The 23,483-nt window shown below is 50.2% G+C and overlaps 11 protein-coding genes across 11 annotated transcripts in view; 4 read left to right on the top strand and 7 right to left on the bottom strand.

Annotated features, from left to right (window-relative positions):
• Positions 1-311: 311 nt before the first annotated feature.
• On the bottom strand, positions 312-3,181 carry TERG_02107 (protein phosphatase regulator REG1). The gene is made up of 2 exons (XM_003237339.2): positions 2,630-3,181; positions 312-2,558 (listed from the first exon to the last, which is right to left on the bottom strand). The coding sequence occupies exons 1-2, from the start codon at positions 2,854-2,856 to the stop codon at positions 1,391-1,393; spliced, it is 1,395 nt and encodes a 464-aa protein (XP_003237387.1). The 5' UTR covers positions 2,857-3,181; the 3' UTR covers positions 312-1,390.
• A 908-nt stretch (positions 3,182-4,089) lies between these two features.
• TERG_11803 (uncharacterized protein) lies at positions 4,090-4,802 on the bottom strand. The gene has a single exon (XM_047750860.1). The coding sequence runs from the start codon at positions 4,676-4,678 to the stop codon at positions 4,238-4,240; it is 441 nt and encodes a 146-aa protein (XP_047605583.1). The 5' UTR covers positions 4,679-4,802; the 3' UTR covers positions 4,090-4,237.
• A 765-nt stretch (positions 4,803-5,567) lies between these two features.
• On the top strand, positions 5,568-5,948 carry TERG_02105 (uncharacterized protein; the record flags this gene model as incomplete). The annotated part of the gene is made up of 1 exon (XM_003237337.2): positions 5,568-5,948. The coding sequence occupies one exon, from the start codon at positions 5,568-5,570 to the stop codon at positions 5,946-5,948; it is 381 nt and encodes a 126-aa protein (XP_003237385.2).
• A 652-nt stretch (positions 5,949-6,600) lies between these two features.
• TERG_02104 (translation machinery-associated protein 22) lies at positions 6,601-7,498 on the top strand (the record flags this gene model as incomplete). The annotated part of the gene is made up of 4 exons (XM_003237336.1): positions 6,601-6,676; positions 6,758-6,777; positions 6,906-6,993; positions 7,050-7,498. The coding sequence occupies 4 exons, from the start codon at positions 6,601-6,603 to the stop codon at positions 7,496-7,498; spliced, it is 633 nt and encodes a 210-aa protein (XP_003237384.1).
• A 506-nt stretch (positions 7,499-8,004) lies between these two features.
• On the bottom strand, positions 8,005-9,471 carry TERG_02103 (uncharacterized protein; the record flags this gene model as incomplete). Its single annotated transcript, XM_003237335.2, has 2 exons — positions 8,779-9,471; positions 8,005-8,704 (listed from the first exon to the last, which is right to left on the bottom strand). Exons 1-2 carry the CDS (start codon positions 9,396-9,398, stop codon positions 8,005-8,007), a joined length of 1,320 nt encoding a protein of 439 aa, XP_003237383.1. The 5' UTR covers positions 9,399-9,471.
• Positions 9,472-9,974: 503 nt separating this feature from the next.
• On the bottom strand, positions 9,975-10,243 carry TERG_02102 (uncharacterized protein; the record flags this gene model as incomplete). The annotated part of the gene is made up of 2 exons (XM_003237334.2): positions 9,975-10,115; positions 10,184-10,243. 2 exons carry the CDS (start codon positions 10,241-10,243, stop codon positions 9,975-9,977), a joined length of 201 nt encoding a protein of 66 aa, XP_003237382.2.
• Positions 10,244-11,236: 993 nt separating this feature from the next.
• Positions 11,237-12,324, top strand: TERG_02101 (uncharacterized protein; the record flags this gene model as incomplete). The annotated part of the gene is made up of 2 exons (XM_003237333.1): positions 11,237-11,368; positions 11,434-12,324. The coding sequence occupies 2 exons, from the start codon at positions 11,237-11,239 to the stop codon at positions 12,322-12,324; spliced, it is 1,023 nt and encodes a 340-aa protein (XP_003237381.1).
• Positions 12,325-12,708: 384 nt separating this feature from the next.
• TERG_02100 (cytidine deaminase) lies at positions 12,709-13,397 on the top strand (the record flags this gene model as incomplete). Its single annotated transcript, XM_003237332.1, has 5 exons — positions 12,709-12,784; positions 12,842-12,975; positions 13,042-13,127; positions 13,210-13,291; positions 13,350-13,397. 5 exons carry the CDS (start codon positions 12,709-12,711, stop codon positions 13,395-13,397), a joined length of 426 nt encoding a protein of 141 aa, XP_003237380.1.
• Positions 13,398-13,579: 182 nt separating this feature from the next.
• TERG_02099 (uncharacterized protein) lies at positions 13,580-14,389 on the bottom strand (the record flags this gene model as incomplete). The annotated part of the gene is made up of 2 exons (XM_003237331.2): positions 13,580-14,084; positions 14,142-14,389. 2 exons carry the CDS (start codon positions 14,387-14,389, stop codon positions 13,580-13,582), a joined length of 753 nt encoding a protein of 250 aa, XP_003237379.2.
• Positions 14,390-16,591: 2,202 nt separating this feature from the next.
• Positions 16,592-21,435, bottom strand: TERG_02098 (uncharacterized protein; the record flags this gene model as incomplete). Its single annotated transcript, XM_003237330.2, has 2 exons — positions 17,300-21,435; positions 16,592-17,231 (listed from the first exon to the last, which is right to left on the bottom strand). Exons 1-2 carry the CDS (start codon positions 21,115-21,117, stop codon positions 16,592-16,594), a joined length of 4,458 nt encoding a protein of 1,485 aa, XP_003237378.1. The 5' UTR covers positions 21,118-21,435.
• A 1,245-nt stretch (positions 21,436-22,680) lies between these two features.
• TERG_11802 (uncharacterized protein) overlaps positions 22,681-23,483 on the bottom strand; it is a 1,804-nt gene continuing 1,001 nt past the window's right edge. Inside the window, exon 3 of the mRNA XM_003237326.2 lies at positions 22,681-23,479. Coding sequence (XP_003237374.2) covers positions 22,708-23,479 — 772 coding nt within the window. The 3' untranslated portion in view covers positions 22,681-22,707. The remainder of the gene's footprint in view (positions 23,480-23,483) is intronic.

Below are 23,483 nucleotides of genomic sequence, written 5' to 3'. Positions count from 1 at the left end.
TTGTTCACGTTTTTATCCGACCACCCCAGCGTCCCTCTCCAGGAGGTATGTACGAATAGTTATGCGTGGCTTGTTCTGCTCCCCTTTATCGTTGTCAGGAGACGCCGCCCGATCCTCGAAGCGCCCAGCAACACTTGTTCGCCCCCAGTTGTCCCCACGGCGGTTATAGTCGCAAGATGAAGACGAGATCGATCGCGCTGCTGCAGGGGGCTTGTCTGCAGGCTCTGGGGGGGCGAGGGAGATAACTAATGGACCGAAGGGGGTGCGTGCCGGAATATAGTTAACTAGCTAAGAGCTGGAATCAACAGCCACAGCGTCGAGGGGGCTCCTGTAGGGCGCACAGCAGGATCCTCGAGGTCGCTGGCGCTGCTGTGGGGTCCCAATGGCTGCGTCCAGGGCATTAATGCTGGTGATATTGGGTGTAAACAAGATGAATCTCAGCTTTTGCTGGCTGGCTTTTTGCGCCGAAATCGAGTGTTTTCTTTTCTTTTGCGCTTTTTTGACCCCCTGGACAGTCACATGATGCCGACTGGGGAAATTGATAGAGGAGACGATGAAGGAGAAGGCCAGTTTAGAGGCGATGGTACGTTGATTCGGGGGTTACAGAGGATGATAGACATGGGGGATGTCCAGGCAGCGGTGTTTGTGCTTGTGTTTAGGGGTGTTGGTGGACAGAAGGAGGATAGGGGGCCAGCAAGTCTACCAAATCTACGCAATACAACTATGACAAGATATAAAATGAACAAGGAATATAATTAGAGTAATTAGTAGTATTCAAGCTCCATGAAGGGAAAAAAAAAAAAAGACAGGCAGGTAATTAAGTAGGGTCTGCGGTCATGCGTCATTCGTAACTTCATAGATAGATCTATTTCCAAGCACTTTTTTTTATTTGTATCTGTCTCTTCTTCCTCCGATACGGCGATAGTAGCGGGATTTTATGGTAAGAAACGGACCTGTTGTCTCTGTATGAACGAGAGAGATGGTTGACTTTGATGTCAGAGCCATTAAAGCAGGTAGTTGTATTGGCTGTTCGTCGCCATCAAGCGTAAGAACGGGTGTGATGCTTCCCGTAGGCTGTTAGGCTAGTGTTGAACAGGGAGTAGCCGTCCGTCCAGTGGATTGGCGGGATTAGTGCTACTTGAGGGTAGTCAAGTAGCCCAGCCTCCGTAGATAATGATAGTGTAAAACGTGTAGACGTTAAGATATATCAATAGACAGGCTGTAGATGTCGGCGGGATTTGATGTCTTGACTCAAGACATGGGTGGGATGTCGTGGTCAGCCAGCTCGGTTGAGGAGATGTCGTAGCTGGGCAGTAACCTGATCCCTTCTGGAGCCGTATGGAACCATGGAGATGGGCCGTATGCATGCCCGGGCATATAGGTCGGTGAGTCAGCCGCGCCAGCCGACGTTCCATATGACATGTGCAATATCTCTAGCCGTGTTGACAGTGTCGATTACTCGATCGATCACGCCTCGGCTGGAGTTTGTCTCTTCAGTCTCCTCGGGCCATTCGTAGTCTCCATCGGGACTGTTGTCGCCATAGCCAAATGGCATGAAGACGCCGGAGGAAGAGTAATATTTCCCTTCCTCGCTTATAGAAGCCTTGGCCTTTGAGTTGCTGAACCATTGACTTGCCAGGGAAGGGAGAGATGCAGAAGTGGTAATAGTAGAAGATGAAGACCGAGATGATGATGTCTGGTTCATAGAAGATGACTGCTGGGCGTTCCAATCGGTGTCCCAGCCGGTATTCCAGTCCTCGTCCGCTCCGTACTCCTCGTCCAGGAAGAAGTCTCCGTGAGAGGACGTTCTGGCAGCAGCAGCATGGTAGTTTGACGGACGGAGGGTTTCAGCTGAAGATGAGCGAGACAAGGTAGGTCGTACGGGCCGCGGGGTCTCCTGTTTGGGCTCTGGGGTATCGGGTCGGTACTTGAGGGTGGTGGAAGGCAAGTGAGCGATAATCCTGCTATCGCTGCTGAAGCTGCTTCGTGGCGTGCTCTGGAAGCTGAGAGGAGGTCTCTCCGGGTAGTACCTTGCCATCACGACGCCGTCGTCGGAGGCTTCGTCTTCTTCTACCACAGAGCCGTCCGGAGCATGGCTGTAGTAGCCGTAGTACTCTCCGTCAAACGGCTCCTCGTCATCCTCGACGGCAACGCACTGTGCAACCTCGTTGCTGAAGCTGATATGCCGTTTGTCCGGCATATCCCCCCGGCTCTCTTGGAAGAAGAAGTTTGACACGGAGCTCTCTGAGGGTAGGCCAAGTGATTTCTCGACCTCCTGGCGGGAGACGGGGTAGTCTGCGATGTACCGGCCATCTGCACCGTCCTGGGCCTTGATCAGAGCATTGGCCAGACGCAAAAACGTGTGGGTGGAGTGAGGCCGCTGCAGTATTGATTGCGAAATGGTCCGCTTCTTGAGGATCGGCTTTTTATCGATAAGTGACGAGTTCGACGTCCCCGGAGAGGAGGGAGTCGGCGACGCAGTACTCGACCGGTCGTCTGTCTCGTCTCCGGGCACCTGCAGCGGGCCGTACAGCCAAGTGACATCGATGTCCTTTTGCCTGTCAAATAGTTAGTCCATCATTCTATTCCGTAACTACCTATATCAAAAAAATCAACTTGCTTGACTGACCAGTTCAGAGCCTCCGCAGGGAACCACCCGAGACCGAATCGTATCCTTGCCCAGGAACGCCATGCAGCGTTCTCCAGCCTGTGCCCACTCTCGTACTCGTCCTTTCTGGCCGCGATGTATCTCCACGAGCTCCAGACGTCCTCCTCGCGCCAGGAATGCGACAGATAGTCAACATGTCTTGATGGTTCTCGCTCCACGAAGCTGTCGTCCGCCGCCCTGCACGCCATGTCTGCAACCTGTAGTGTCTCAACCGCAAGTCTAGAGAGAAGTAATAAAGCAAGCAGCGTAGAGTCGATAGTCTTAGCCTGTCACTGGCAGCATTACCTGCCTTCGAGGTGTAGAAAGTCGGGAGTCGGTGTAGTTGGAAGTAGATAGAGACAGGCCGGTTTATATGCGCTGGAAGAGCCGGAACAAGACGAGCAGCTATCGACTTGCACTCCCAATTGACGACCGTCACAGACACCGTCTAGAGCTCTCGGCGCCGTCGCAGTTCATGATATGGCTGGGTTGCTGCGTCTTCTGGCGAGCGGAGGCGTTGTTGATATATTATTTATTATAGCAGCCAGTCGCTGCTAGTAATTAATCGCAACTCACACACACACACACAACACACAACCTTTCGCATCCATGCAAAAAGGAGGCAAAAAGCAAACATGCAGCTTTTTTGCAAAAAAAAAAGAAGCAGAAGGCAGAGAAAGAAGAAAAGACGAGACAAGACTCTAAAGAGGGCAGACAAAAGGTACGAGAGAGGTCAGTCTAGAACAACCTTGGGCTCGCTGTCGGTTACATGGATGAGACTGCTCCCTTGCTGCGTATCTTCTCTCTCTCTCTCGCGCGCGGCCGGCGGGACATTCACTGGCTGGCTGATCCTGCGGCCTCTTGACTAGCCGTCTCTGCAGGTTGGATCGCCCTGGATCAGTTTTATCTGAGTTGAAAGACTCGGACGGCGGCGGGAGATATCAGACAGGAGGAGTCAGAGCCTGTCAAGGAGGCGAAAAACGCAGCAGAATCTTCCTGGTCCCACTGCTCTCCGTATTCCGTACCTTATCTGGGGCCCTTTTTTTTCATAAATAGTAACTAGTTGGCTTTCACTGACACAGTCTAGATATCAGACTCGAAACCTTTGCTGCCGCTTATCGCGGAGTCTGCAAGTACAAAAATGATATTGGGCAGATCAAGGAAGCTGGTCGGGTGTGCCTTGACTGTGACAGTTGACTACATACAGCTATGTTATCCCCCGGGAGCAGGAATGAGAAAAAAACAACACAAGACAGTCATCCATGATCCACTAGCAAATAATGGCAAAAGAGGGGAGTCGACAAGCCTGGGAAAAGCCTTACAAAAGAAGAAGCCCAGAGAGAAAGAGCCGGTTGTCGCCACGGTGCGGCCAGACCAGAGAGACGACTAGCCTGTGCATGGACATATACAGCCATAGAGCTAGGTAGTCTCTCTCTGCACAGCCATCTCTGCCGTGACCTCGGCCCCGCCCCGCGCGGTTTGCAAATAAGTTGACTTGGTTATCGACAGCTTGAGTCAGCTATATTGACATAATCCGAAGGCAAATGGGGGAGATATGATGATGCTGGCTGAATATCGACGACCAGTGCCTTAATCCCGTGTGCGCTGTGTCCATGGTTGGGAAGAGTGATGCTGCAATCTCGACCATGGTAGGGTGCTGTACATTCTATGTAAGTACATCAAGCTTCGAGCGAAGTTGGAAGCGCCCGTATTTGCTTTTCCCTCCCAGTGCGGTGGTGCGACTGTTATCGGCTGCGCAAGCCATGTACACTGCATCACCTTCTTGTTCGACGGTACCTGTATGGGGTAGACCCCTTGGTGCCAGAAGAACAATAAACAAGACCAGCAAATAACAAGGTCAAGATCAAGCAGAGGAGAGACACGGGAAGTCTGAAAGCCAGACTCTCCTACTATTCTCTCTTTTTGTCTTTGATGGCTCCTGTTAACCGATGGCGTGGCATGGACCTCTTCTTCCGTCTTCCAGGGTTGGTCTTGGTCTTGGGTTCGGATGTTGGAATCGAGATCTAACATCGGGGCACAAAGCTCCTTTTTTAGCACAATCTTGGGGGATCCAGTTTTTTCTTTGGTTCCCACCTCTCTCTGCTCTTCTCATCATGCAGCAATATCCCGCTTCTCCCGAAATACTCCGCCAGCGGGTGACGGGGGGGCCCTCCTTGGCCTATCTCAAGGTCGCGATGCGACCGACTTCCCCTACGAACTGCGGGGGAATCATGATACAAGCCAATTGGTGGTGTGATATATTGAGCTTGGGCAGGCTAAAGAACCAGGCTGCGGCACGGTCTCTGGTTCTGCTTCGATGATCGGCCTGTTTTAAACGTCGGTCTCTGGGTGGTGTACTCCGTACTACCAGCGTGCATATAACTAGCCGATGATGTTCCGCCCTTTTTTTTTCATGTCAAAGATCACATCCTTGTACGACGAGGCTTGACGAGGGGTTGGTTAGTGGTAGGAGGGGCGCAAAGAGGCACTAATCGCTTTGCTTGACTGCATGCAATGTCCATCATCTCCTTCATTCAGCTTCCCCTCCCTCCCTCTTCGACTGCATAAAACGAGGAAATATGCCGCGGAATCGGCATTCCAGACCATATCAACATTGCATCATTCGGTACGTATGTATGTATATATATGGATGGGTGCCTAGCCTCGACATGGATGAGATGTTTTCTCTGGGCCAGTTGATAAGCCATGCCGCCCAGCGGCTGACCTTGAGAAGTCGCCCAATTTAATCAGCGCAATGCATGCATTGAGCAGAGTGAACCATGATTCTTAACGGCCGTGCATATATAACTTGTTACCATCTAGCTTGGTTTGTGAGGTGTCTATATGAGCGAAAGCAACTCACCATCACCGCCAGCTCTTATGCTATGCGGATTAAGTGACCTATAGTTGCTATTCGTGTATGCATCAGTGCAATTGCACGACTAAATCCGAAGCCAGCAGAAGGTCTGGTCACCTTTACAATGCAAAAAGGGCGTCACATATTAACAGGGGGCCTATAGGAGCAGCGGCTTCTGCAGGAAATCAGGTTGAGACCCTTGATGCAGAGACCCTTCCAAGCATCATAGATGTCTATTTATCTGCAGTTCTTGACGAAGTCGAGGAAGTCGAAGTATGTAAGTATAGATACTCGACAGCTAAGCGATGCCTGGTTGCTTTCCTTGGACATGGTGTAAGCGAACCGGTTCGGCTTCTTAAATATGAGCGACCTGCTATATCAGTATTGATAGCTCCAGAAAATAACACCGGCCGTCGCTTCACGCCTGGTCGAGATTATAAATGACAGGAATCCATCCATGTAGTGCAGCGGCATATCTACGCAGTTATCCATGACGTTGTCTCTCCCGTCTCCGTCGACTTGTATACTTCGTATCAGCGTATACAATCTCGGCTACTCGGCCAAGTTAAATGTCAATCAACATTGCAATTGAGCCAGGTCAGTCGAAGCATCGTGTTGTCTGACTTGTTTTTTCCTTGAACTGCTGTCAAAGGAGCAATGTTTAATGACGCTGGCGAGCTCCGTCTGTCATCGGGGATCGCCTGGTCAAATAGACTCCGGTGAAACACCGCCTTTTCTAGCGTCCATGATGCGCCGCTGCAACTCTGTGCCGGCATCGCTTCCCCAATCCCAAGGACGACCAGGAAGCCTTCCATCTTCCGTCATCTCTCATCGTCTTTTTCTCTCTTCAAGATATGCGTGTTTGTAGCGTTTCTTCTCTTCATCTTGCAAGCGACGTCGCTTTTTTCCCTTTTCGGCCCAAGATAGCCGGATATGGAATATATTTAATCCGAAAACCATTCCTTAGTCATATATTAGTCATGTTTATTACATAATCTCGACGTCCCGCAAGTAAGGAAAGAAACAAAAGAAGCAGAAGAAAGCATTTATTTTCGTCTTATTGCTATAGATCATAGCAAAGATATAAAGGGGAATCATGGCTGACACTGAAAATGGAGACGCTGGGACTGCGCCTGCTGAGCCTCAGGCCCGTCATATAATATACTGTGGAGGTAAACTTGGATTGACCCGCGCTGACTGCCCCTCCAAAGCTATGGTGGGATGAAGGCTAACGTTGAATGTGCTTCTTATAGTGTGCTCTCTTCCTCCAGAGGTACGGATTATGCCCCTGGGAGCTAGTTTGATATAGTCCATTTTCTTAAAATTACTATACCTTTGACTTTTTATACCATTTGAACCACCCATGGGCTCGCGTGACTGACCTGGAATCCATACAATTAGTACTGTGAATTCGGCGGCACAAAGAAGAAATGCGAAGAATGGCTAGAAAAATCACACCCAGATCTCTACCAGAAGCTATATTCAGATGGTACCTCCACACTACCTTCCTTTCAGACGTACCGGTCGAGGGTCTAACATGAGCAGAAACAATCGCCGCAAACCTCTCCGCTCTATCCGTTGAAGCCCGGGAACGAGCAGCCAAAGACGCCGCTAAGAAAGAAGCCAAAGCCGCTCAGGCCGAGAGCCGTGAACATGAGAAGAAAGCTGCTTCCAAGATTCTGATCAGACGGGTGGAACGTAATAAGCGGAAATTCGTTACTGTTATATCTGGCCTTGAGGCGCATGGGTTAGACAACAAGAAGGTAGCTAAGGGACTAGGCAAGAAGTTTGCAACAGGAAGCTCGGTGACAAAGGCTACTGGTGCTGCTGCCGCGACTGGAACAAACGAGGAGATCACTGTACAAGGAGATGTCAGTGAGGAGGTGATGGACTGGTTACTGGAGAATTACAAGGAAGTCCCAGAGGATAACTTTGAGTTGGTGGAGGATAAGAAGAAGAAATCCGGGGCTGCGGCTGGGGCGCCTCCTTCTTGAGTTGAGGCTTAGGTGGCGAAGGATATGAGTTTCCTGGTGATGATTTATTCTGGGAACTCGCGGGCAGGCTTCCTTCATTTTCGTTTCTTTTTACGCTCTTGGCCTATGGGAGATGCATCTTTTGGTTTTTATATTTTGTTTTCTCATGCATATGAAAGGGGTCACGACATGTTTTTGGTTGAAGGGATTTGCCGTGTGATAAATAATTGAAACAGAACTTACACATATCTACGAATTGGTATAGATTGAAAGAATTGACACCTCTTTGATTCCGTTAAAACTCCACTCTGTATGGGGGTATCATATGCAAATGTAAGGTATATAGCAAACAACTCCGGGTTAACTCAAAAAATCCTCCAACTCCGTCCTCATGCTTCTTCCATAAATCTGCCGTAGTCCATTTAACTGCGTGGAGTGCCATTCCCTTCCTTTGAAACGTTGGTAGGATCATATTGATCAGTAGCAAGAGTTTCAAGATAAAAAGAGTATCACATGTAGAGACAGGTTCACAGCTCATCGATTATCCGCTGCAATGGCTCCTCCAAGGCGTCCAAGTCAAGAGGAGTTTTGTAGGCGTTCCTTGCGCGGCCAGTAGTTGGAGTGCTGGTCGGAGTGCCTGTTGCAACGTCAATTGCAGTGCCTGTAGTCATGGCATCCTTTGCATTGTCAAGGGACGCTGCAGAGCATTCCGAAGAGTTTCCATGCAAGGTGGTGTTCGCCTTGGAACCGAAGATAGAGTAGTCAGGGTACACTTTACCCATGACTTTCATGCCGACCCAAGCAGCAAACAAGAGGACAATAGTAGCACCGAGAATCCTCAAGCGCCGATTGATTTTCGCCTGCCACTCGTCTTCTTCACGGTCCCAGGCATAGATTCTCTGCCGCGTAATGTCGAGTCTGGCGTCCAGCTTCTTAGATGCTTCCTCTGTAGCCTTCAAACGAGCCTCCAGCAACGCAATGCTCTGCAGCTGGCGCTCGAATTTGTTGAAGTTTTGTACATGTCTTTCCGCATTGCGCATCACGCCCGTCGTGCGATATAGGAATTCTCTGTGCTGCGCCAAAGCGGTGTTACTGAGCCGTTGGAGACTGTAAATAGTGCCGCGGATTGCACTGGCATCGTTGACCAGATTGCTGCAAGTGTCTTCGATTCGTTTGGAGAATGAGTCTGATTTTTCAGTAATTTCGTTGAAGAGTTCTCTATTCGCGCTGCACATGTAGGTTAGTATGATATAACTCCTATACCAGCAATCATCATGTAGAATAGAGACAGTAGAACGTACCCTTCGGCCCCGAGTCTCCTCGTATGCAGCTCCTCAACACGAGCCTGAGTGACCGCCTCTCTCGTCCTGGTAAACGGGAACCGTCTCGCAAGCTCCTCCCTGTTCTCCCTGGCCTCTCTGTCACGACGAGCTTTTTCGTCAAGCTCCCGCTTCTCCTGCGCCTTTGCCCTCTCCTCCGCCTCCGCCGCAGCGGCGCGAGCTTTCTTCTTGCCCAGGTGAAAGGGCATCTCCGCGACTTGCTCTATGGGGAAGCTCGGGTTCCTCAGATGTCTCTCGTCGCGCTCATGCCGTGATTTCTGGTGCTTATGGTGTCGTCGGCTGCGTTTCTCGGCGTCGTAACTCCTGTCCTCGGGGTGCTGCAATGGGCTGGACGGGGAGAATAGCAACGGGTCCGGTATGCTGGCGTGGTGCGGGATGTAGAGGTTGTTATTGAGCGATGGATAGGCCCTGCTGGGAGCCAGCAGAGGCGAGGGCTGCAGCGAGGATGAAGCCGGTGAAGCTGGTGGAGCGGGTGAAGCCGTGTGCATCTCGGTGCCTTCATCGGGGCTGCCTTCTGCTGCTGCTGTTTGTGGTGCGGCAGGCAGCGCCAAAGGGGGTATCCGGAGGTTGTCCTGCTCCATCTTCTCTTTCTCTGCCTCTGCCAGCGCTCAGCTGCTGTCTTAGGATTGCTGGTTCAGCACTGCTTGCTATTGCATGCTCTCCACAGGCAGTACAATCGCAGGATGTCTGGGGTCAGTGGATTTTAAATAGTTTTATTAACAGGGGTTTGTTTTTCTGGCTGGGCTACGCTAACTACGTCATCCCTCAGAGACCCTGCAGCAGAGTAAGCAACAGTTTCTATGTAGCATTGATTGAATTTATAAATAGATGTCTACCGGGATTATATTTATACTAGGTTAATTTATGTTTGTAAAGCTGAATTTTTAGCATTAAAGCACTAAGAAGTGTCTCAATGCCATTAATCCTTGTGGAGCAGGTCTCAATGCCTAAGGATAAAGAGAAGGCAAGCCAATTACCACCAGGCTAGAACATTCAGCCATCCTATTCATCTGTATTTCTAGCTATAGCCAGTAGCTAGTAGTATCTGGTATATCTTCATGTCTGTGTAGAGCATCCAAATTCGACTTTTTAAATCCCACTATAATAACCCCAAACTCCAGCGCATGCAAAGAAAACGATCAAAAAGCCAATGTTGTCTAAGAATTAAGCAGCTTGTTCCTCTTCTCGCGCTTCCTCATCCGCTCGACTCGTTTGCGGTGCATCTTCTCGGCCAGCTTCTCGTATCTCTCCTTCTCTTCCTTGGCTGCTCGTCGGTCCTTGATAGCTTGTATGCGGGCCTGAAGAAGGGAAGAACTTAGTATTAGGTATCACTATACTGGTATTTCAAGCCGTAAAAGCAGCCTACCTGTCTTGTAGCCTCCTTCTCCTCCTTCATCTCCTTCTCTTTCTCTTTCATCACGGCCATCGCTTTTCGCTCTTCCAGCCGCTTCGCATACGATGTCTGTCCGGCAGTCGGTCTAAAGGCCTTCTTGGGCGCATGCCAATTTTACCTATACCACATCAAATAAACATTAGCAAGGGTGTCAATATTCTGATAGTAGCAAATAGATGGCAATAACTACCATTCTTGCGCATCCCCTTTGGCTTAGACGATCCTGTGGCAGAAGTCGGGGCAGCTTTCTTCTCAGAGGCCACCTCGACGGAGTCATGTGTGGCTTCCGACATCTTTCCTCTCGTCTGTCTTTCCTGTCTTCCTTTTCGACTGCTTCTTCTCTTCCCTTTTTTTCCTTCTCCGCTTCGTCTCTTTCTTTCTTCCTCTCTTTCTCTCTTTTTCGTCGTCTTTTTTTTTGCTTTTTTGGAGGAAGGAAAAGTGTCCAAAAGCAGACTAGCGTGAGATCTTATCTTTTTGATCAGATAACCGTATTAAGGTTACTCCGAAGGCCGAAGAGCCCCATTTCTCGCTGACTAATCATGTTATTTTCGTAACCAAAAAAAGAAAAGAAAAGAAAAAAGCCGAAGAAACGAAAGAAAAGTCGACGACTTTCAAGAAGAAGAAGAAAAGAAGAAGAGAGGAAGAAGAAGAGGAAGAAAAGCCACAGGATGGGATGGATCTACGTTGATAGTACGCTTTAGCACGTCTGTACGGAGTGCACTCGAAGACTCGGCGGTCGACACAACCTTGCCCCGGTGGCTATTTATAACGTCAACCTAAGCTGCCAAACCTCGCATTATTTATCTTAAAATTCTTACTTTGCGACCAGTCTGTCCGTTCCGCCGCCGTGCAGAGGCATCTGAATATCGTGCAGACTCTTGCTCCGCTTCACTGGAAGCATGGTTCGCTTCACTGTTGGCAGCTGCTCTATAAGGACCCTCCGATAGCGGCCTGTCCAGGGTCATACCGATTCCTCCTGACTCCCGTTCTCAGCTGCGCAACAACCACAACCACAAGCCCACCATCATGGACGGAGACTCTCTGCCGGCGGTGAAGCAGAAGCCCACCATTCACACTATGAACGTCGAACTGTCCGACCTGCCCGTACGAGCACAGCATCATGGCATCGATGCGGTCAAGGACATTGTTTTCGGCTCTGTGAGTAATGACTCGATTGTTGTGTGCGTAAAACTTCAGCCTAGCTAACTGTTTTATACAAATAGATCGCTGGCATGGTTGGAAAATACATAGAGTACCCCTTCGATACCGTCAAAGTGCGATTACAGTCTCAGCCAGACGGCCTTCCCCTCCGCTATACCGGTCCCATCGACTGTTTCCGTCAGTCCCTGCGGCAAGAAGGCATACAGGGACTTTATCGTGGCATCAGTGCGCCCCTTCTCGGCGCAGCTATCGAAAATAGCTCTCTCTTCTTCAGCTACCGCCTCACACAACACTTAGCCCGGGACTATGTCTACGGCGGTCTGGAGAAGCTTCCATACACCGCCCTGCTGGTCTGCGGTGCAGCATCCGGCGCATTCACCTCGATTCTCCTCACGCCCGTCGAGCTGGTCAAGTGCAAAATGCAAGTTCCCGCGGGCCAGCGTCAAGGCAAAGCAATGGGCCCTCTAGCCATCGTCTCAGCTGTGTTTCGAACACATGGCGTTCTCGGCCTTTGGCGTGGACAGCTTGGTACCCTCATCCGTGAAACCGGCGGCTCTGCGTCTTGGTTTGGCGGCTATGAAGGCGTATCCGCTCTATTTCGACATTATAACCCCGCTGTTTCACTGCAGGGAAAGCAGGGGATGGCAGACGATCTGCCACCTTTGCCAGTATACCAGCAGATGATTGCCGGGGCTACCGCTGGCGTTCTCTATAATTTTATCTTCTTCCCGGCAGACACTATCAAGTCACGCATTCAGACAGAAGATATAGCTGCACACTCGGCTAAAAGTAGTGCTAAGATGCCCTCTTTCTGGTCTGTGGGAAAGGCGGTCTGGAGACAGCACGGTATCGCTGGTTTATATCGTGGCTGCGGTATCACGGTTGCTCGATCGGCACCCAGCTCAGCCTTTATCTTTTCCATATACGAAGGCTTGAAGGCTCACTTCCAGTAGCTGAAAACCTTATCATTTCTTTACCATATTTATGACTTGATTTCTCGGTACATATACACATTGGATGGCTGGTAGATACAGGTGTACGGTGTTTTGGATGGTTCATTTACTTTTGCCGATATGCCCCGTTCTAGAGAGCTTTTTTTACTTATTGAAAGCAGGATCTAAGTATATTCATGTACCCTCAAACATCCTTGTGCGTGTTTGATGTTGACTCACAGAAGGCGGCGGAGTCCGCTCCGGTACTAGCCTTGCACTAGACTTTTCCATAGTAAAGCAACTAAATATCGACTCCATCTCGTTACTCTTCAACAATAACATACAAACAAAACATCTACCTCAGTCAAGAGACTTGCTAGGACACCCAACTACTCAAAAGTCAGGATGGCAGCTTCAATCACCGACGTAGAGGTAGAGACAATGGGCCAGAAGGCCATCGCGGCCAAAGACCGCGCTTACTGTTCGTTAATTTCCACAGCCGAAAGAAACGCCTGTCCAGGGACTGACTTCTATACAGGTGTCTACTCTAAGTTCCGCGTTGGTGCATGCCTGTTGACCGAGAGCGGCGAGTACATTACCGGCGTCAACGTCGAGAATGTCAGCTATCCGGTTGGCGTATGCGCTGAGCGCTGCGCCATGGGAACGGCTGTGGTATGAAGCTACACCAAACCCCTGCACCCCGCATTTTGATCTGCTGTTAATACCCAGGCATAAAAGGCGGCTGGCCATACCAGGTTCAAGGCTATTGCTGTAGCTACGGATATAAATCCGGGAGCATCGCCATGTGGCATGTGTCGGCAGTTGTATGTGGCACCCGCATAGCATCCCTTTTCCCCCCCGCCGGGACAGGTAAGCTTGTCTTAATGATGTTAACCGCCGACTTAGTATGCGTCAATTCTGTGCATTGGACTTCCCGATCTATATGTATGGAGGGGACGGGAAGTATACACTGACGACCATGGGAGAGGTATATATATCCCTGCTTCTAATGAAATAGGCATATACTGACCTGCATCCGGTACTAGTTGCTTCCATCATCTTTCAGTCCTGCCGATCTACCACCTCCCAGCTAAACACATGCATACAGCATGATATAGACAGTGCGGTGAGTGAAATTCGGCGCTGATATCTAAAAAAACTATACACAGGATTATTAAATATCAAAATTGTATCTAGTGCCAAATATCCTAAACAAATCCGTAACTAGTTATGGGAATTCATATTTGCCACTGAAGATTAATTGAGTGATTGACCATTATATTACATTACGCTCAATCTCTTCAACCTGCAGAGATGTATCACCCTTCGCTTCACAAGATGGAGACAATGCATCCCCACCTTGGCATATCATCTCTTCTGCCTCTGCCACCTTCTCTTCAAATCCGTAACTGGCATCATCACCAGGAACTTTGAACAGAGCACAAAGTATCCAGTAGGCTAGACTACCAACCAAAAAGCTAAGTATCCAGCCTAGCGAAAACATATGGTCTGCCGCAGTAGAAAAGGAGTTGCCAAAACTCCCTATCAGTCCTGGCAAAGGGAGTAAGGACCCAACGATAAATGCAGCAAAGGCACGAATATTGAACCCCTTGGTAAAGTAGTATCGTGCAGTTGAGGAATGGCGGTATAGATCCGGTAAGTAAAGGTTACCTCTCCGGACGAAGAAGTAATCTATCAGCACGATGCCAACCACGGGACCCTGGAAGATACAATAGCCTGTGAGGAAACGGAGGAAGCCGCTTACAGTTCCAACAAAACGCCTATTTAAATCATGTTAGTGGTGTTGCATAGGGGAAAAGCAAAAAAAAAGTACATACCATGGAACAATTGATAGTGAAATTATCAGCCAGATTACCTGGCCCCGGACGATATTTATGTATTTTGGCGCGAGACAGGTGATATCAGCAGCAAAGGGAACAGCATTGCATGCAATTGATGTTCCTAGGGTCGCAAATGCCCAGGCTGCAGCAGTAAAGAACACTCCTGCTCGTGCTTTAGGAGTGTAGCCATGGTCCAGTATACCGTTAAGGAGGTCATATGGATTCCAATATGCTTCTCCATACATGTTCTTAACAGCAGCCTATTAGGCATTATTAGTTGGGGTCTGACGAAGAAGACGACCACTTTGAGTACCCACAGTAGTAATGATTCCGAATGCCGCACATATTGTTTGAGACAGCGGCAATCCCAAAGCCTGCCCGTATACCTGTGCATTTCGATTTGTGGAATATCGAGCGAGGTCAGGAACTGTAACTATAAGAGCGGAGTTTGCACCAAACACAGCATTGAGCTGGGCAACTAATCCCCATGCAAAGATAGACGTCGATTTACGTTTCGATTCGTCGATGAGCTTATGTGTTGAAACCCCTTTGTTGGCGGTAATGGCCCAGCATACGATCCCAAGTCCTGCTAGAGGTACGATGATGGCTTTGAAGCTGAACACATGTCGGATTTTGGTAGTATGTATAAGAGTGAAGGGAAGAGCGGTTAGAAAGGCGAGGAAGAAACCTATCAGCCCTTGAACAGTGATGGCTTGGTTCTAATAAGGACTTAGCTTAGACTTGGGCCGAATGACCGGCCATACTTACTGCCGGTATAGTATTTGGAATCTTGCTCCATCCTGGAAATACGCAACGAAGACATACGGACAGGAACTGTCCTTGATAGTATAATTGTACACCGCCTGGTAATAATCTATATTAGTTACGGTCCATATTGTAGGTATAAAGGGACCATACCCCATGCAATGCCAACCAATGCACGCAGCACCACCACAAAGTACTGGCCATAGATTCCAAAACTTGTTCTGGACAGTACCGGATATCCAATATGGTATGCTGCCGCAGCTCGTCCGTTCAATACGATCACGACGGAAGTAAGTAGGTTTGCGAACAGAACAACGAGCACTGCATCTCTCACCGTGGCTCCAACGGTGATTAACGAGGCACCAATCGACCACGCTGAAATTGCCCAGGACTCACTCCACCTATAAGTGCGTTAGAAGGGAGTGAAGCACGGCACCTAACTAGAATGGATGAAATGAGACTGGGCGTTACCAGTATGCGAAGAAGTTGAATGCAGTCCAGGTACGTTTTTCAGGCGGCGAGGGAAACAAATCTTCATTGGCGAGGCTTGAGGAACTCTCTAGTTTAATGGCGTTATGTAGGGCATGGAAAGAGGTAAAGGTATATGCGTAGCGTCGGTATTTCGACATGTCGAAGGTAAGTAGTTTGGGTGTCATTTAACCAACTACCCTACCGGTAAAGCAGGATGTAGACGAACAGGCGAAAGAAGTCACATCACTCCAGCGAGAACAAGTTATTTAAACAGGTGTAGAAGGAAATGGCCGGGTACATCTATCATTTCATTATCTCTAGCGTGCCAAAGGCCGTTAGCGTCTGATAATGTGTATCATGACCTGGAGTCTTCCGCTGATAGCACAGTGTATTTGTTGCTGGGGTGAGAAACTTGGGGAAAGCAGGCTGGGCGATCTTCGTCGTCATGTATCCACCACCACTGCGCTTGATAGAGATAAGAATAAGTTATACTCAGGGGTTTCCCCAGGTCGAGAGATCCATGGCTAGCTAGGTAATCGGTGGATATCTGTTGCTTATCTGGCGGAGCATGCCGGTGAAGAATGGAGGAGATAAGTATTCGGCTCGTGACCGAGGTTTCCTTCATGGAAGGATGAAATAACAGGACATGTGGCTTTATCCTGGTGATATGTGCAGTATACGCATATGGGTATATGCTGCGTCATATGAAGTCCATCTTCGCAGCTGAGGTTCGATGGTTGTACAAAGAAAGGATCGACTCGAAGAATTGAGTTGTGTAAAGTGAATTTCCATTGGCTGCTTTTAGAGACTGGATATCGCAACCAATAGAACTACTGTTATTTTTAATTCCGACTAATTGAAACTTTTAGAACCAAAATACTGATTACATCATACATATCAAAGCATCAGATGCACCCAAGGGGATAGACAGCAACGGCAGCAAAGAAAGAAACCGAACATTTATTCTACCTAGAGCGACCATGAGAAAAAGGAGATATATATGACATATAGCACAGAGTTCCAGAAGGTCAGAAAGAACAGAACAGGCTTAAAGGAAGAACAAAAAAAGAAAGCAAAAGAAAATATATAGGAGAGTGAGAAACATCTCTCCGCACTGTTCAGCATAATCGTGTCCATTAAGTTAGAGTATCTGTTCCCTGCTACGGGGAAAGAAGTAGGAAGTAGGTAGGAGTTAGGGTGAAGTGAAGCAATCACACGTCTTCCTCTTCATCACCTTCAAACTCCTCAGCTCCAAGAAGTTCGTCCTCATCATCCACAACGCCAACATACTCGCCTCTCCGAGCGGCAAAGGCGCCTCGCGAAGCATACGGTCTCTGTCTCTGTCCCCATGACCCAGGGAGTCGGGTATACCCTCTGAAACTCCTCCAGAGGCTCGAAAATAGTAATGGGAGAGCGGTAATCACAGCCACGGTGCCCGCGACTATAGTGACTGGTACAGAGATGAGGGGGGAGTCTCTTGAGAAGATAGATTCAGGCTGAGACTCGCCCAGTCGGATACGGCCGAATTTGCCGTCCCATTTGGAGAAGGCCCAGTATCCTACGCCCGTGGCGATGGCGACGGGGAAGAAGATGGCGAAGAACAGGCCGATGCCGCCGATGCCGGGGTGTTTTTCGTCAAATTCTTTCTTTTTATTGGGACAGGGGCGTGCGACGAGGTGGTCGAGTTGGTGGCCGCCTTCGCAGGTGCTGACGGGGAGTTTGCGGTAGCCTGTTGGTTCGAAGTATTCGATGGCCTCTGGGTCGTCCTTGCAGATTTGCATTGGGTCAGCAGGTTTGAGGCCCTTGACTAGAGCGCAGGAGCCGTCTGACTGGCGTTCGTAGTTGTAGTCACTGAACTAATGTTAGTATTGCTTGCACAGTATCGCTGCTTTTATGTTTTTAGAGCAGGGGACGCTTACCATTCGTAGTCCTGGCGGGTACATTGGCAGTTCTTCTTCTCGGCGCTCAGTCTATCGAGCTTCGGGCCGTTGTAGCACTTTGCCTCAGGCCTCTTGCGATGATACATCGAAACATGACCGAATAGACAATTGTCCTTTTGCATAGGGTGTTTGGGGGACCAGAGGTAATAATCATCAGCCTCAGGTGACTCCTTCTTGAGTACACACTGCTTCTCTCTCTCCTTGAGACCAGAGAAGTCAACGTTATACGCCACAATCTCATTGCTAGAACCAGGCCGGCACCAAAGGATGAAATTCCTCGATGTATCCGATGGAACGGTCGAGATATCTTCAACCGTCACCTCCTTGTCGCTGAATTCGAAATCCGTCCATGTCTCGCCTTCGTCAAGCGAGTACGAAAGGACCTTTGTTGGCTTCTCCTCCGCAACAATGACGACGATGGATCCCTGGTCGCCGAATTCCCACTGGTATCGACCCTTTTTGATCTGGTGCCAGGTAATGCCCGCATCACGGCTCATGTAGGTGTCGCTTTCAGCCCGGGGTGTTAGGGAGGAGCCTACGTTTCCAACACCAATGATCAATCCGACGGCAGAACCAGAAGACATCGAGTCCCTGTTCTCGCGGCGCTCAGTGAATCCGTGGAGATGCAGGGCACAATCTTCCGTGCCCTTGTCCTTGACCTTGCAGTCGAAGCTTTTCCCCTCAACGTCTTTCTTGGGAGGAGGCAGAAGAGCCCATTCAGATCCATCGTTGTGCGTGATCAGGGACCTGAACTTCTTGTCTTGTCCCTTAGCCTTCACTTCGTCCGGGTTGATAACTATATTCGCCAGTGCAACGCCCTCAACGACCTGGATCTTTTCAAAGTCAACGTAATCTCGGTCATTCCTGTTGGCGTTGGGCAGACTAAGGACGTAGGATGTGCCGTTGCTATTACTCTTGAGAATACTGCCGAACTCGTGCATTTTGGCAGGATGATCAGTGACGTGCAGGAAGATGGAATGCGTCGAGCTGTCTAGAACGGTATATGCGTATTCAGCATCGATGTGGTAATTAGGCGGGAACGCAGCGTGAGCGAAGGTCTTGCCGTCCACACTGGTGAAGGACGAAAGCTCCGTGCCGTTCTTGGTAGCTACGACGATAAACTCGGACATCTTCGCGTATCCGACGATAGGCTTGCCGTCGAAATGGACGGATGTTTTCTTGGTGAACATGTCATCGCTGGAAATCAGGCGGAGGCTCTTGGATGGATCCTCGTGCTCATGCTGCGAGCAGAATATCAGGTCGTCCGCTGTAAGTTCGCCTTCCTTGCCGACAAACATGCATTTGCCTACGCCACGGAGGAGCAGGTCCCATTCGTCTCCGCGGTTTTTCGAATAGTACGCTAGATCGGTGCATTTCTTGCCCTTGCAGTCCTGTCCGCCGATCCAGATCAGCCAGTCTGGGTGGTCCGGGTGGAAGTATAGAGGCTGGGTGCCTAGTGTTCTGGTGATGGGCAGTTTTCCTTCGAAGGAATGGAAGGAATGCGCTCTGTCGATGCTCCAGTATGCCTTCTTGCCTTCGGTGAGAAGGTAGATGACGTCGTTGTCGTATTTGTGAGGAATGTATAGGGAGATGGGCTCTTTGAATTTACCGCGTTGCCATGTTTTACCATGGTCTCTGGTGACAAAGAGGTCCCCGTCATCTGTTCTCAAGATGACGGTCTCGTCGTCTCCGGAGCTGGTATCACTGCGTTCAAGGTAGCGGTAATTAAGATTCTTGGTCTTGAAGGGGGTTGTTTCGACGGAGATCTGGCCGCTGACGGGAGCCTTGGTGGCATCCTTGCAGGTCCGCTCTACTTCCTTATCAAGGTCAACTCCGCCCTTCTTGAGACAGTCATCTCCGGGAATCAAGCGGTATCCCGAAGGTCCCATGAACTTGTCGTCGTGGTTTTTGCATTTGCCCTCTGGGGGCGACATCTTGCGATGGGGTTCACACTCGTAGTCCTTGTTGCGCAGGAAGCCAGCGGCACACTCGAAATCTTCCTTGGTGCATTGGCAGGGCTCAGTTTCAGGCAAGGGTTCCTTGAACTTCTCCTTGACGAAGCAGTCTGCGTCGGCTTTTCTTCGTCTGTAGAACTGCTTGTGGCCCATGAGACAGTCCGGTTCGCCCTTTTCATCCAACCTAGCGGGCCAGCGCTCAAAGTCCTTCTTTTCACATTTGCGCTCATGGACATCGCTAAAGTCAATTGACATGACGTAGAACTTCTTCTTCTCGTCCTCTGCCACGAGCAGGAACTGGAGAGAGGTCGAGTCCGGCGTGGTCGTGAGTTGCAAGGCGGTGATTTTGTGAGGCAGCTTGGCCTTCTTCCAGTCCTTGCCATGGTTGAGCGAGTAAGATATTTCGTCCGTGAATAATTTGTCCTTGTATTCGTCGAATATGGCGACGAGCAGAGAGCCCTGGTCACCAAATTCGTACTTGTGAGCTTTATCCAGGGCCTTGCGCCAAGTGACGCCCGCGTCGTTGGAAACGAATGTGTCGCCAGTTTCATAGGTTCCAAGCTTGTCTCCGGTATTCCCAACGCCCATGATGAGGCCCGGGGCCGGACTGGAGTATGTCCTACCGATGTTGGACGGCCGGGTGATGGAATGCAGGTGGAGCTCCTTATCGCCGCACTTCAGCGGCTTGAAGGTTCTGCCATCGTCAAAGGAGATGCGGCTGACCAACTTCTTCTCCCTGGTGGCACCCTTTTTAACCTCTTCAGCGTTCTGGACGATGTTAACGAGGAAAATGCCCTGGATGCCGGAGACCTGCTCAAAGTCGGTGATCATGTCCTTATCCTCGTTGACGCCGTCGAGGTTCATGGTGAAGGAGGTACCGGTGGAGTCGGAGGTGAACAAGCTTCCGATGGGTACTCTGGATCTGCGCGATGCAACGTTGACCTGGATGCTATAGTTGGTAGACTCGAGGACAGTAAACTTGCCTCCCCGTACCTTGGGGCCACCGTAAAAGTCCGCCCGGTCCCAATGCACAGCATCTTTGCTAACGTATATCGCGGCCTCCGAGGTTCCTACCGACGAAGCAGCCAGAATCAAAAACTTCTTGACACAAGCCATGTTGTTGACCCCCTTGATGTCCCTGCCAGCCGCTTCGACCGCCACGGCCTTGCGGTCACTGAAGTAGGTATCGGAATAGATTAGACGGCGCGTCAGGTCGAGCGGGGTGGCGTGAGGCCAGATGCAAAACACTCGATCGTCGAGCTTATCCGGCAGATGAGGCTCACCCTCGCCAAAGACCGGGTTACCCACTGCCCAAAAGCAGCCCATATCGCCCTCGAACAGCCTCTTGACGGTCTTGAATCCGTCGGTGGTATAATACGTCACACGCCTGCAGGTCATAAACTGACACTCCTCTGCATTGATAATGACCTTTTCAGCATCTTTTCCATGGAAAGTAAACGGCATAAAGCTACCTCCGAAGGCCAGCTTATCGGGGACCTCGAACTCGCGCCATGTCTTCGCCGCATCAAAGGTGACCCAGTGCTTGCGATTGGGCCCGTAGATCACCGCGCTCTGAGTATGATATTTGTTGGGGAACAAGAGGCCGCTTTTCCCCTTGAGCAGGTCCCAGGAGGCGGCGGCGTCGGTCGAGATGTAGAGCTCTGCCTTGTCGCCGGACAGGATGATGGTGTCTGTGTCCTCGAAGTAGTGGACGTTTAGGGGCGCTTTGTCGAACTCCTTAACTGTGATCTGGGGCCCATCGGACTTTGCAAGGGTGAGGGAGGCCGGCACGACGCTGGCTAGCAGCAGGCTGCCGGCCAACAGGAGGCTCCTGACGATCATGATGAGCTGTGGGATTGACTGGACGACATAAGTATGGAACTGTAGTGGAGGGGCCGCGAAGAGGGATTTGCGGTCTCGTATGATATCGGTATCGTGGGATGAAGCTACAGTAGGGAGTTCAGTAGAGGTCGTTGTAGCTAGGCCGGCGGAGCTAGCTAGGTAGATAGATAGCTGGCAGTTCGAGGACTCACCAAGACCAAAACAATTGCCTGGACCAGCGACAAACGGACAGCACAGCAGGTCAGGGCGTCCCAGCAGATAGCACCTAATTAACTGGAGTCCGCAGGTGAAGTAGTGGTATTAAAAGAAACAAGCAGCTGGCTGGCTGGCTGGCGGTGAAGTTGTTGTCTTCATCGTCGTCTCGCCGTTCGTCGTCGTCGCTTTTTCGCTTCTGCAGCTTACATGATGGGCACATGATGGGCTGGAGGGAAGAGAGGGTCACGTGATGAGACTCAAGTTTGAGGCGAGGCCGCAGAAAGGGAGACGACATAAAGACGGCGACGACGACGACGACGACGACGACGATGATGATGATGATGATGGCGACGGTGATGGAGATACTAGATGGCTCAGGGGATGGAGGTAAGTGGATGCTCTTTGTTGCTGGCTCCGTCCTTAACTCCCAACTGCCCTAAGCCTGCCCATCCTCACGCCATCCTCCGTACCCGCTGCCGACCACCTATACTAACTACTAGACTAAGTCCTACGACCGTAAGACAATAACTCTTGAAGCAAAAGAAAGAAGAAAGAAGCCTGTCTGCGTCCTACCCCTCCCCTCGAGGCAGCCAGGTGGCCGCATATCTGCCAGCCATGCACCAGCATAACACGGCTGATATAGTTCTTCTTCTCGAGGGGAGCAATGTGAGCTATCTCAACGCACCAGCAGGACATGCTATGGAGTCGTTGCTGAGCAATTGAGGTCGACGAGATGCCGTCATGATTCGTGGGAGCAAAAAGGTATTTCCGGGCAGACCAGCTGGGATCAGGGATGCACACATACACATACGACTGTCCAGGGATGAAGCATGCCAGGAAGTTATACGAGGAATCTACAAGCTAGTACATGCACAACATGTCATATTTGATGTGGACATACGTACATGCTTCTACGCGGGTATCCGTATGCAGGTAAGTTGATTCGGCAGGGAAAAGGGAACGAGAGACGGTTACGTGTGTGGAAGCGGAAGGGTTCGTCTGCATGGAGTTTCATTTGCTAACTGAGTAACTCAGTAGATGGGTATATATGCTATGTGCAGGCAGATAGAAGGTAGAGAGGAAAAAGTAGAGAGATCCCAGACATGGTATGTGGAAAAAAAAGTAGATATTGAAAAAAAGGGGTGGGTATTCAAGACACAAGGAAATAAAATAGAGATGGATGGACTGGTAGAGTAGAAGAGAAAAAGTAGGAGATGGGTCATATCAGGCGTCAAGTCGAGGGTATGTATATATGAATAAAAGGTAGTATGGGTATGTAAAATAGGGGGTGCAAGCATAGCTCACGCAAGAAGCGAAGTGGAGTGAACAGAAAAGGAAAACCAAGTGAAAAAAAAAAAAAAAAAAGAGAGATAGAGAGTAATGAATAGCAAAGGTTTAGGTAGATTTGCCTGTGATCTTCCTCCAGACGCTCTTCATCGAGGTCTTCTCCGGCTTCTCCCAGACCGGCGCCTTCTCGTCGACGGGCAAATCCGCCAGCTTGAGCGGATCTTCCTCGGCGGTCATGCTCGATTTCGGCGAGGAAGTCAGCTCGCTTGATCTGAGATCGGGTCGGGTCAGCGTCATCTTCAGCGTCATCTCCCTGCTGCCCATGGGCCCCGAGGAGCCGACGATGATAGGCCGCCTGCTCGAGCACGAGGGCCGAGAGTTGACGGAATCGCAGACTGATGGGTTGCGCCATGTGGAAGATGACTGGTTGCTGTCGGGTTTCAAATCTCCGGATGTCTTCGGTCGTACGGCGGTGCGGGGACTAGGCGGACCACTTGCACTGGCGGTACTGTCGAAGGGGGCGATGGACTCTGAGTCGATAAAGGAGGAAGAAGTAGGGGATTCTTGCATTTTCCATTTGCGGTCGAAGGAGAAGGGAGTGCCTAGGTTGTCGTTGTGTTCGAGAGAAGGGAACCCGAATTCGATTGCTTCGTCGAATTTCTGGGGGGAGGCGAGGTAGACTCGTAGCTTGAGACGGGCCTCGGGGTCCTGGTAGAACTGGGCTGGGTGGTCGACGGAGCCGTGCGAAGTGTGAGGGAGATATGGTGGTATCAGGGGGGGAGGAGTAGGCCTGGAGACAGAGTGTGGTCGTAGATTGTGGTTGTTATGGTTGTTACTGTTGTTATTGTTGTTGTTGTTGTTGTTGTTGCTGGAGGAGCTGCTGC

The sequence above is a fragment of the Trichophyton rubrum genome, assembly GCF_000151425.1.
Source record: "Trichophyton rubrum CBS 118892 genomic scaffold supercont2.2, whole genome shotgun sequence".
Taxonomy (NCBI): domain Eukaryota; kingdom Fungi; phylum Ascomycota; class Eurotiomycetes; order Onygenales; family Arthrodermataceae; genus Trichophyton; species Trichophyton rubrum.
Note: the sequence above shows the minus strand (reverse complement) of the source record. Positions and strands in the feature narration are given on the sequence as shown.